This window comes from Rhineura floridana, chromosome 7 (genome assembly GCF_030035675.1).
Source record: "Rhineura floridana isolate rRhiFlo1 chromosome 7, rRhiFlo1.hap2, whole genome shotgun sequence".
NCBI classification, from domain to species: Eukaryota; Metazoa; Chordata; class Lepidosauria; order Squamata; family Rhineuridae; genus Rhineura; species Rhineura floridana.
The window spans coordinates 44271761-44284236 of NC_084486.1; the positions used below are offsets into that span (position 1 = coordinate 44271761).

The 12476-nt window shown below is 42.8% G+C and overlaps 1 protein-coding gene and 1 long non-coding RNA gene across 2 annotated transcripts in view; one reads left to right on the top strand and one right to left on the bottom strand.

Moving 5' to 3' along the window:
- The window catches only part of PRKG1 (protein kinase cGMP-dependent 1), a 1123517-nt gene extending 1117921 nt beyond the window's left edge, over positions 1-5596 (bottom strand). Inside the window, exons 1-2 of the mRNA XM_061635360.1 lie at positions 5450-5596; positions 4752-5127 (exon numbers count right to left, since the gene is read on the bottom strand). Coding sequence (XP_061491344.1) covers positions 4752-5017 — 266 coding nt within the window. The 5' untranslated portion in view covers positions 5018-5127; positions 5450-5596. The remainder of the gene's footprint in view (positions 1-4751; positions 5128-5449) is intronic.
- On the top strand, positions 4238-11210 carry LOC133388882 (uncharacterized). The gene is made up of 3 exons (XR_009763969.1): positions 4238-5191; positions 7210-7274; positions 10690-11210. It is a non-coding gene; the product is annotated as an uncharacterized LOC133388882 (long non-coding RNA).
- Positions 11211-12476: the final 1266 nt, after the last annotated feature.

Here is a 12476-nt window from a genome sequence, read left to right on the forward strand (position 1 = left end):
ATTGACTTAAGATGCCCCAATTAATTAGGCAGCAGATTTTTGAAAAATGTATTTTTACACAGATATTTATGTTATTATTACTATATTTTTCTTCCATTCTTCCACCAAGGACCTCATGATTTCCCAAGTCCCTTTAACTTCACAACAACCCTGTGAAGTTGGTTAGGCCAAGAGTGACTGTCTCAAGCAAGCTTCATAGCTGAGTGGGAATTTGAATCCATGTCTCCTGGCTTGTAGTCTGATATTCTAACCTTGTTATGCAAACTACAGGTAGAAATCACCATCTTAAAAGAGCCATTCCTCTTTTTCTAAGAGGGAAGGCCTCTTTTAAAACAACCTGTGTGCAACATCCAAAAACAAAAGGATGCTTCAGAACTATTGCTTTTAATCGTAGACAAATTTAACTAATTAATTTAGAGTGCAATCCTATACTCTTATCAGGAGAATAGATGAGTAGATGTGTATAGGGTTGCACTGGTACACTCATTATGAATGGGTGAAGATTTCTTTCATTGGGTGACAGTTATAGTGACCAAGTATCAGTGGCTAGTATTAACTGAGCACCAGTTCACACATACATATATATATTGTTTGTTTACCTTTGATGACTCACAACTGAGTATGTGTGTACTACATTAATAACCATTGTGCACGAGATGACACAAAGTTCTGGGTTAGATCTATGACGGCTCATTCTAGTGACAAATGTGCGTGGTGAACTAGGCCATCTATTATACCAATGATGTCCTCAAATGAGTGACTGCTAAAATCTGAAAATAATCATCGAAGCCTGATGGAAAGGATACCTTCCGTCTAAAGCATCTAGTGCTAGCAAGTATTACTGGGTATAGTGCTATATGGATCATTGGCCTGAAGCAGGAAATTGATCACATGGCATAGAGAACCTCTATGGTTTTGCAGCATCTTTTTCATTTTGTTTCAGAGGCAATTCTTATGAAGCAAAAACAATGTGTGGAGTCAACTATCTGAGCAGAATTTAGCATCGCTCCCCACACCTTAAATGGCCAGCTGTCACATTGCCCGAATGTCAGATCAGCTCCTATTACTGGATTACTAGAATTTTTTTCCATCCTGAGTACTCAATCCATCACTATTAATTCCCTTTCCATTCCCTGTACTAAATCTATCACTATTTTGTCACTATTTATCATCATCTTTTAGCAGAGAAACCCAGAAAAACCCTTTTTCATCCTAATCTTAAGCATATTTACTAACATTTACTTACATCAGAACAGAGTTTAATGGAATGTGACACTATAATACATGTATCCTCAGAAGTAAGTGAGTTCAAAGGGATTTACTCCCAGGTAAATGGGTACAGAATTGCAGCTTCAGTCTCTATAATGCGTGTTTAAGGTTGCAGCTTTAGTTTTAATTAAAGCAAGGTTCAAAAGCTATAGCATACTATCAGATAGTTATACCACAGACATAGCTTTTTTAAAAAAACTAAAATCCTCTAGAACCAACAGAAGAGAAAGCTGCCTGTAGTATTGTTATTAAAAGAAATTCTGTTGCTTTAAACGTTCTAGTGCATCTCTCCCACCCTCAATTCCAACCATTACTATCTCCATATATTATACTTGTCATAACTCCCTGCTACAGTGAGTCAGTGTGCTGAAAATAAACTTCATGGCTCCTATTCGAAAGCACAAGTCCAAACTGTGAAGGGGGTGGGGGGAATTTACCCTCTGTCCTAGTGTAAACCACAAAGAGGAGGAAGTTGGGACTTAGTCCGTGGCAATGAATGTTGGAAGAAAAATGTGTGCTCTTGACATCTGATGGAGCAGATAAATCTCCCTCTGTGAACCGAGACTAACTCTCCATCCCCCCAGTTTCCCAGTTTGAGAAAGAGCAGGGAGGCGTGCAGGAGTACAGCATCCACTGCCTTGCAAAACCTCTTTCAAAGCCATTTTCCAGTGGGAATATCAGACTCGTGGAACCCCTCACTTAAAATCCTCTATTTACAAGGCCAGTTTTATTTTAACACAAAAGAGCTACAGTGTTCTCTTTCAAGTGAATCTGTGGCTCAGAAGCAGGACTTTCAAAATTCATAAAACCCCAGTCATTAAAGCAGTTTTAAAAAAATGTGGACTGCAGCAAAGAGGTCAGTGCATCCATTTTTAAAAAGCCTCCCGTGAACTGGGTGTATTGAAGATGCTGACAGCTTACCCCAATCTCAACCCTACCTCCCAAACTCTAAGAGTTTTGAAAGATGAGGAAGACACCCTAACCAGAAATAACCGAAGGAACTACACAAAACCCACATGCACATATTCAAGCCACAGTTGACACTGTGAGGAAGCCAATTTTTAATCACATCCTTCTGGCTTTTTTATATGGGATGTGTCTAACATAGTTTTACAGAGACCACTTGGACCACTGGCTAATTTTGTCACTCCAGGACTTTTTTTCTTAACAGAAACAAACCTTCACTGTTTCCCATTCAGACAACCTTCTCCTCTCCTGTTCCCTCCTCCCAGATTGGCTCTCTTGCAATTTAAGTAGTAAGAGCAATAACAATTCTTTCAAGTTTGCTGATTTGCCTGTTTTGCACAGTTTCTTTCAGGGTTTAGGCTACCTGGGAGTAAGAACTCTTGAATTCAATAGGTCTTTCTTCTCAGTAAACACCATTAGGCTTGCAGCCTAAGTACAAATGTCACAAGAGTTGGGAATATTTATTTAATTGACTAAAACATTATCGTAGATTAAAAAGACCCTTCCCAAGTAAATGAAAAACACTTTACATTACTTGAAATACTTATAACATGGCACCAATTCGGAAGACGTGTTTTTCTAACACACAGGAGGAAATGCCTCTTTCAGGTCGTGCATGCTGTAATGTGCATGAATCATCTAAAACCAATGCATGTATGTGTTCCCTTTAGGAATATTGTTTTGCTGATGTGCAAATTAATTAAAACTCATGATTCGTCAACTATTTTTTAAAAATTGGGTGACATTCTTATTAGTAACACTTTATATTATTATATAGTGTCATCAGGGCACATGCTATTGAACAAAGTATAAGAGGGCAGGTTTCCTACCCCAATGAGCTTATAGTAAAATTTAAATGAAAGTGAACAAAAATGTAGGGTATTTTTATCTATCACCCACGGCAAAGGCAACTAACAATGCCCTTCTGAGCAGACTAGTTTCATGCAGCAATATAAATAAGTGAACTTTTGCGTTTTTCAGTAGCTGGAAGGAGGAGACTGAACTGTTTCCCAGCGGCCAGCTTGCCCAAGCTTTAGAGCAGTAGCCACTCGCTGCCCTCTCCTTCATTGCTATGGAAACCCCGGATCAACATTTCGCCAAGAGCAGCCACAAGGCCCACACAAAAGCGACCCAGTGTAATCCGAGGCCCAGTTTAAAAGAGTAAAGAAACAAGGGCACCGCGGGAACGGGGATTTGTCACACGGCATACAAACTCTGAAATATTGTGCACATCACAGCAAAACCCAGCCCAACTCAAACCCCTTGCCTTACAAAACTTTCGTCTCCATACTTCCCCCCCCCGTCCCAAGGGGTTTTTTTTTTATACCCGGCGCGTGCCTGGTACCTCTGCTGCCTCACTACCACCCCATATCTTTCCCCTCCCTCCAAGGTAGGTTCATTCCAACTAGGCAGCAGGAGAGAAACAGATGATGATGGTGATGAAAAGAGAAAGGGCGGGGGGGAGGGAGAGAGAGAGAGACGCCGTTTAATGGGATATTCAATATCCTGCAACATGCATTTTGAGCTCTGCACTTCCAGCGGCTTAAAAGCTCATAATGCGCTCTGCACTTCCTCTCGCTCATGTCCACAGGGGGTTTAATGCTGGTGCCGATCGATGGGGCTTCTCTGGTGTCCGGGTCTTTTTTTGCCCCCCCCCCAAAAAACCTGAGGCAGCAGCGGCCGCCAGGCTAAGGAGGGAGGGACTGGGGGAGGCAGGATGCTTTTGTAGCCGGCGGTGGAAGAGAAAAAGAGCGATGGAGGAAAGGGGAGGGATTTGGGCTACTCATCGCCTCCCCTCCAGATTTAGTCCTCTCCCCTCCTCTTTCTCTCCCAGTCGTCAAGATTTCCCACTCTACATCTCTCCCCACCCCACCCCTTTCCCCATGTGGGAGAGGCGACTTCTAAGGGCAAAAAGAGGAAGGGCAAGCGGCTTCTGCTGTTGAGATTGCGCATGCCCGGCCGTCCAGGCAAGCTCAACAAAAATAGAAGGGCAGCCGAACTGCCAAATGATGGGGAGCAAAAGGCTCTTCGTCCCGGTTGGTGATGGGCTTCCAAAAAAAGAGGGGCGGGGGGATGGGGACGCTTCCGAAATAGCCCAAGAACTCCTGGAGGAACTTTGCAAGACTTTGGGAGCTCGAGCGCATGATTCAGATCCCCGAGGGGGTCTGTTGCCTGGCCTGGGTTGTTGGTTTTATTTTTATTTTATTGGACTATTCTGCCCCACTCCAAGACAGCACGTGATGGGCAAGACAGAAGGCTCCTCTGCTTCCCTTTAGCCCCATCATCCTTGAGAAACTTGTCCCCCTAACCTTGGGAAGGTGGGGGGAAGAGAAGCGCAGCAAGGCAAAGACCCGGCAGAGAGCGAGGAAGGGGATTGCACACACCCCAACTCCGCCCCTCACTTGTCTGCAGCCATCCAGCTTTAAGGAGACTTTGGGGCTGAAGGAGACAAGGGGGTAAGATGTGATACACGCGCCCGCGCCTGCACACAACCCCGGCTCCGACTCGGGTCCTACCTTTCGGATTTGGTGAACTTCCGAAACGCCTGCCGGAGGTCGTGGAAGGAGCGATAGGTCTGAGGCTCGGCGGAGATGCCTTGCGCCCGGGTGGTGCGGGGTCCGATGTGGGTGGTGGGCGCGGGGAGCACCGACTGACACTTGTGCAGCTTCCTCTTCAGCTCCTGGAGCTCCTCGTCCTTCTCCGACAAGCGCTTCTCCAGCTCTTTAATCCGCTCATCCTTCAGCAGCAGAAGCTTGGCAAAGTCCCCTTCCAGCTCGCTCATGTTGCAGCAACCCTCGCTTCGCTCCAACTTTTGCTATCCCGTAAGGAAGCGAGCGGGGAGCGGCGGCGGCGGCAGCAGCGACCCAAGCGAGCGCGGAGTGAATGGAGCCTCTAAGAGAGAGGAAAGGGTAAAGAGAGAGAGCGGGCGAGCGAGTGAGTGCGAGAGGAAAAAAAAGTAAGTCCGAAGCAGTGGGGAGAGATCTGCTGCTGTCACTAATGGGTGGTGGTGAGCGGCTTTCTTCGATCCACTTACTGCTGAATGGGCTGTAAATGGAGGCAGCGGGATGAGAGAGGGCTGAGATCACTGGAGGGAAGAGATGTTGAGTGCTAATCTGGAAGCCTCCCTTGGGACTTGGTGATTATCTTTCATTGAGAAAGCAATTAGAGCTACCCTCCTCCTCCTCCTGCCGCCGCCGCCGCCCATGATACCTACCGGATTCACTCCGGGAGGAGGGAGAAGAGGAGGAGGGAGAGGAGGCTGGTGGAAAGAAGAGGCATTAGAATCAGCCCCAGCAGCCCCACCAAACTCCTGAGCTCCTTCATCGGGACAAGGGCGCTCTCTCTCTCTCTCTCTCTCTCTGTCTCTCTCTCACTCACTCACTCACTCACTCTATATATGCACACACTATGCACCACATCTCTATGTTAAGTGTTAACAGACAACAGAGGGAGGAAGAAAGTTGTTGTTGGGGGGGCAGGAGAGATGTGATCCTCAAAATAGCAACAATTCTTACCATGCGATCTAAAGGGTGACAAAGCACCCTGTAACCAAAGCCTCAGATTTTTTGGATGGTAAAATTAGATGTCCTTCATAAATTATTGATTCCTCTTCATGCACCCCCAGAAATAACCCACACAAAGCGGCTCCTTCAGAACTGGTGTGTGGCATTGGCAGGCATAGTTCAAGGACGCCAAGCACCTCACTAGGCATTTTCGCAAGAATCCTAACAACAGCCTTGTAAAGTGGGTCGGTTTTACTAATCTGCATGTTGTAGTTGGGAACTCAAGCGCTGGAGGCTAACTTAATATAAGGACTTAGGAACAACATAAGAAGGGTCCCAAAAGCTGCTGCCTGATGCCCCCAGGAGCAGATTATTAAGGCAGCTGACTTCCCCACCTGTATGTCCCCAGTGTCTGCTATTCAGGGGTATACTGTCTCTAAACATGGAAGTTCAGCTATGACAGCTGATGGTTATTAATAGGCCTTTACTATATGAATTTGTCTAACCAATCCTTTACCATGTCCTGTGCAGTTAATTCCATAAATTAACTACGTGTTATATGAAAATAGAAGTACTATCTGCTTCTGAACCTATTCCCAATGAATTTATTTGGATGACTCCAAGTTCTGATATTATAAGAGAAGGAAAATCTCTTGGCCCACTTTTTCTGTACCATTCATCATTTTATAAACTTCTATCATGTCTCCCCTTAGTCATGTTCCCGTTTCCCCTCCCCCAATTAAAAAGTTCTAAACATTTTCTTGACTGAATGATGTCCCTGATCAGTTGGCTTCTTCTTTTCTGGATCTTTTCTAGTGCTGCTATATCCTTTTTTCAGATGGGATGATTAGAACTGAACAACAGTATTCTATGTATGGCTGGAGCATAGATTTGCATAAGGGCATTACGTCAATGGCAGTTTTCTTCTCAACCTCTTTTCTATCATTCCTGACACTGAGTCGTTTCTTGCTACACACTGAGTTGACATTTTCAGTGACCTATTCACCATGAATCTTTCCTGGGTAGTCACAGACTATTCAGACCCCACCAGGGTGTGGATTTTTGGTTTTGCTGTGGGTTTGTTTTTGTTTGTTTTGCCCCAGTGTGCATCACTACGCTCTAAATTAAAGCTCATTTGCCATTTTCTTGCCCCTCAATGCAACATGGAACAATCCTTCTGCAGTTTTTCACATAGTCCTCTTTGGATTTCATAATCAACAATTTGGTGTCATTCACAAACTTGGCTACTTCGCTACTCACTCCAGTCCTGGCGCCAGATAATTTGTGAATAACACAGCTTACTTTCCTCTTGTATGAAAACTTGGCAATTTGTTACTGACCTCTGCTTCCTACTATTTAACCACATATGGTCATGGTTGAAGTCCTGGCTGAAGTGAGATTTGAACCAATGACTCGCCAGGTCATAGCCAACCATAGCACTATCGTACACTAATATCCTTTTCCTTCCTAGGGCCTCTCAGAATGCCAAGGCAAAGTTCTGCCACTTTCATTTCTAGTACCCGAAGTGCCCCTTTGGTGAGTGTCCATTACAGTCCATAATCTTCACAATAACATACCTGTGAAGATACTGCTCTCATATTGCGCAGTGTGACCCTTCCACTGCTGTTGTATGTTAATTAAGGGTCTGAGCCTACCCATATTAATGTGAAATAAGTGCCACTGATTTCAGAGATTTGTATCTCCAGGAAAATGTGGTAGACTGGAACTGAATGCCTCAAGTGCGCTTATAACACACAGTCCAAGACATTTTCACTCAGAATTAGGTCCCACCGTATTCAATGGGGCTTATCCCATGAACGTCTGCAGAGGACTGGATTAGGCAGCCATTCTAACAGGGCCATAGCCGCAGGGAAGCCTGTCTTCTTCAAAGAAATTTAATTGCATGTCTTTCTTTTAAAGGGGGGGATAAGCCTCTAGCTCATGCATGGGGAACCTGTAGGCCTCCACATATTTATTTATTTTATTATTTTATTTATATCCCACCCTTCCTCCAGCAGGAACCTATTGTAGCCATATTGTTGGACTACAACTCCCATCATTCCTGGGTTTTAGACTGGCTAGTTGGGGCTGATGGGAGTTGGAGTACACCAACATCTGAAGGGTTACAGTTTTGCACCCTTGCCCTAGCTCTTCTACTTGTGGATACAAAAGGAAGGGCATATATTCGTTGCTAAGAAGAGATAATCAATTTTAAAAAAACCCTTTAAAACTTTGTAGGCTACCTGTATATACTGGGTATTCTGTAATGATTCCCTACTCTCTTAGAACCCCTCACCTCAAAATAGCTGGGTATGTACCTGCATCCTAAATATGTTTACCTAGAAATAGGTTCCATTGTAATCTGTGGGCTTCACACAAAAGTGTGTCTAGATCTGGACTCTTTATTCCTCCGATCCCCTAAATTGGAGTTATGTGGACATAAGTCATTTAAAATGCCGTCCCCCTTGTACACATACACAGGGGATTAATTTGGCTGTCCCCAACTTTGTGCTTCCAGATGTTGTTGGACTATGGCTCCCATCATTCCTGACCATTGGTCACGCTATCTGGGCATGATGGAGCTGAGTCCAACAGAATCTGGGAACACAAGACTGGGGAAGGCTGGTTTATTTGTCCCCTTGCTAATCTCCGTGGCTGAACCATTGTGTGACCCTCATGAGCTGTTTGGCCACGTTCCCACGTTGACCACAGTAAGAAGAAAACCCGGCTCTTCCAGACTCATTTTCCATGCATATCACAGAGCTCTAATCAAAGTTGGGCCCATGGGTGTACTGCCACAGCGGGTCTACTTATTCAACCTAAAACATTACAAGAAATACAGTACAAGAATATAACAATACAATTTGTGACATTTTATTGAAGATAAAAACTCCAAGGAATATTCATTTTATTTATCATAAACATTGTGCCCCCCACCTTTTTAATACACGTGTATTTCACAAGGTGGTTTACATCAATCACAACATAAAAACAAAATAGCAAGATTGCAATTATAAAAATCACAATGTAACATCCACAAATTGCCAGTGTAACTCACCAAGGACAGGCACGGCAGATAAAAACACCAGTTTGCCAGCAAAATCAACTCAGCTTAACAAATCCTGCCAGAATAAAGCAGTCTTCACAAGCTGGCAAAAGTCCATCAAAGATCGAACTATTCAAACCTCATGGGGCAACCACTGAGAAGGCCATTTTCTTTTCCCAGCCTACGTTAGTTCCACTATAGGTGAGTCACAAAAGTGCTTCCCCAGTAGATCTTAATGAATGAGCAGGCTGGTGTGAGAGGTGGTGGTCCCTTTAGTGCTTTAAAAGGTAAGAACCAACAGTCTGAGCGTGGAAACAAATTGGTAATCAGTACAGGATATTAGTGGGCAAGGGCTCACTGACAGCCTTGCTACCACATTCTGGACCGACTGAATTGTTTGACTCTTCAAAGTTAGCTCCATGTAGAACACATTGCAATACTCTAGTCTAGATGAAGTGAAGAGCTAAGGCATGTTGAACCACATTCAAGTCAGACCTCTTTAGGAACAGGCACAGCTGGAGTACCAACTAAGCTAGGCAAAGCCACTCCCAGTCACCACCGTCACCTGGGCATTCAGGTGCAAGTCTCAGTTTAGGAGTATTCCCAAACTACAGATCTGATTCTTCAGGGGGAGTAGTATTCCATCCAAACCAAGTTGAATCCAGAGTCTGTCTTCTTTCTGATTAGGAATACCTTATCCAGATTAAACTTCAGTTGATTTGCCCTCATGCAGCCTATTATTGCTGATTCGGAACATCAACATATTCCTTGATATTAGATGAAAAGGAGAAACAGATCTGTGTGACATCAGCATATTGATTACAACATACTCCAAATCCCCAGACCATCTCATCCAGTAGTAGTCCTATGCATATGTTAAACAACACGAGAGACAAGATGGTACCCTGAATGATGCCATATGCAAATAGCCAAGGCATTGAACTAGAATCCCCCGGTATCACCCTCTAACACCAACACTGGAGGACAAAACAGAACCATCATAAGGCAGGAATGCCTAGGCCAGGGATTAGAAATCTGTGACCCTCCAGATGTTGTTAGACTGCAACTCCCATCAGCCCGAGCTAGCATGGCCAGTGATCAGAAATTATGGGAGTTGTAGTCCAACAAAATTTGTAGGGTCGCAACTTCTCCGTCCCTGCCCTAGGTTCGTCCAGACAGTCCAGAAATATAAAGTGGTCGACTGTATAAAACACTGCTTAGAAGTCAAGAAGAACCAAAAGAGAAATAAATTCCTGGCTAAAAAAAGTATCAGTGGCATTTGGTGGTGTCCAAAAATGATAGCACTCCAAGCTCTACTCAGCTTACCCAAGGAGCTCTGTCCACCTAAGACTCTTCCTAGTTAGTCCAGGAGCATATGTAGAAAAATCAAGCCCCGTGACAGAATTAATGAAAAGAATGTGTGGTTGGTTTTATTTAATCAGAAACTACCTGTAGGTACATAATTTCCATAGTGTAATTCTATGGTGTGTGGCATATAGTTTTGATGACATCAAGATGGCTACCATCAAAATTCACCAAATCATTAATATCTCTATAAAAAGTGGATGGATTTAAATTTATAAGGTATCAATTTAAAGATAAGTCAGAGAGCTACAGAATAACAATAATTTCCATGGTGTAACTGGTGTGTGACACATAATATTAATGATGTCATCAAGTTAGCCACCATCAATGTTCACAAAATCATCTATACCTCCATAACTAGTTTTTAATTTTTAAGGGCTCAGTTTAAAAGTAATTCAGAGAGCTACAAAATAATAATAACTGTTACCTGAAAGTCAATAGTTTTCACTGTTCCTTTGTTATATCCACAGGTCTTGGCTTGTAAGCATATACTGTAGTGTCATATTGATTGTGTTGTAATTTTTTCCTTGTATGTTTCAGGTAAATGAATATAATTGAACTATGGATAGAGTTTTGCAGATTGATCAGCCTTCATTATCCAAACACAAACACATGACTGGTATAGACTTTGAATTGTGGCTGATGTGTCAAGAACAACAAAAAGAGGCTTTGGTTGAAGCTCAAAACTTACACAGAAACTACTGGATGCTGTAAAACTGCGACATAAATGTGAAGATGGTAATTACAAATGGTGGCAGAATTTTGTGTCAATACAACACCAGAAGAATTATACCAATGCAAAGCAAAGTGGCATCTGTCTTGTTCCAAGAAGTGCATGCACACTGGTAATCTGGAAAGATTACAGGCTAGATACAACTAAAAAGTGGCAGAACATTCAGCTGGTTAAAGCACGGTAAGCAGGAATGAGGCTCCCTGCACAAGATCAAAAGGTGTACAAGTACAAAAGAATGCCTGCTTCTTTTGTGATAGACCTGAAGCTTGAAGGTATCCATTTCATGTAATATAACTGCAGTGTTATCAGCTGTATAAAGTCATTCACTATTGTTTATTGGAATTGTTAGTCGTTAACTGTATCATAACATAACTGTTCACATTGCATATCCTAATAGGCTTTAATCAACATGGTCACCATCATCATCACCATCATCATCTTCATTATCAGAGCTTGAGAGGTCCAGTTCAATGTGAGGATCATTATCACAAAGGTCATAATTTCCTCCACACTCATACATGTCTGTACACTGTACTACCTTGCTGAAGTATGTGCTTGAAAGAGTCTGGTCCTGAAATATGGAAGGAATTTGAAAAACATAACTGGGTTGTTGAGGAAAACTGTGGTTCCATTCTGAGCTCTTGGAGCTGATGAAGCCTTTGAACACCAGAATAGAGCTTGGAAGTTTGCAGGAAGTTTGGTAGGTATTACACAGCATCCTAAGGCCCTGGCTTGTTATTTTTTTAACAGCACCAATACTTGACCAAATATCTGAAGAGAGTTCAGGCATAGCAGGGATACCATTAGGGCCAGCAACATTGCACAAGCATAATCAGAACTCAAAAGAAGCAGTCACTAAACAAGATACGGCAATAAATAAACTGTGTATTGAACTGAAGCGGATTGGAAATCAATTTTCATATGACAGGCCTGAACTCATTAACATTGCAACCAGGGCAGTTTTCAGTGAAAAAAATTGCAAAGGATGTTAGGCGATTGCAGTTCTCAGTAGCAGATTGTATGATGATTTCAAAACAGGGATTCATCTCAGAAACTAATCCCAATCTGTGGGATCCAATCAAGAAAAAACAAGCTACATTTATGTTCAAGTGCCAAGAAGAAAATAAAAATGAATGTGGCAGTTGTTAAAGAGTTTAGTGCAGACAGATCATTATTTCCCCAACTACTGATTATAGCTAGATCACAGCACCAAGTTGATTTGCATAAGACATTGGGATACTATGAATTCTCTGCTGTACCACGATCACTGTTTAATACCGATGGGACTATGCATCCATCAGCAAAACAGCAAATTAATTGAAATTTTGAAGTCACTTCCACCACCAACACAAAGTACTAGCACAACCAGCAAAACATCTGAAACAGTCAGCATCACACCTGAAAGCATATTTTCTTTTGCAATTATTGATGTTATGGCAGAGCTACAAGCTAAAGAGAAATCAAAGTATATTCAAACATGTACAGATTTGGCTGATGTATTCATAAAAAAAATTCAGAGCAAGTATTGGGAGCATGCTGAAATACACCTGGTGTTTGACACATATAAAGACAATTTTATTAAGAGTATGACACA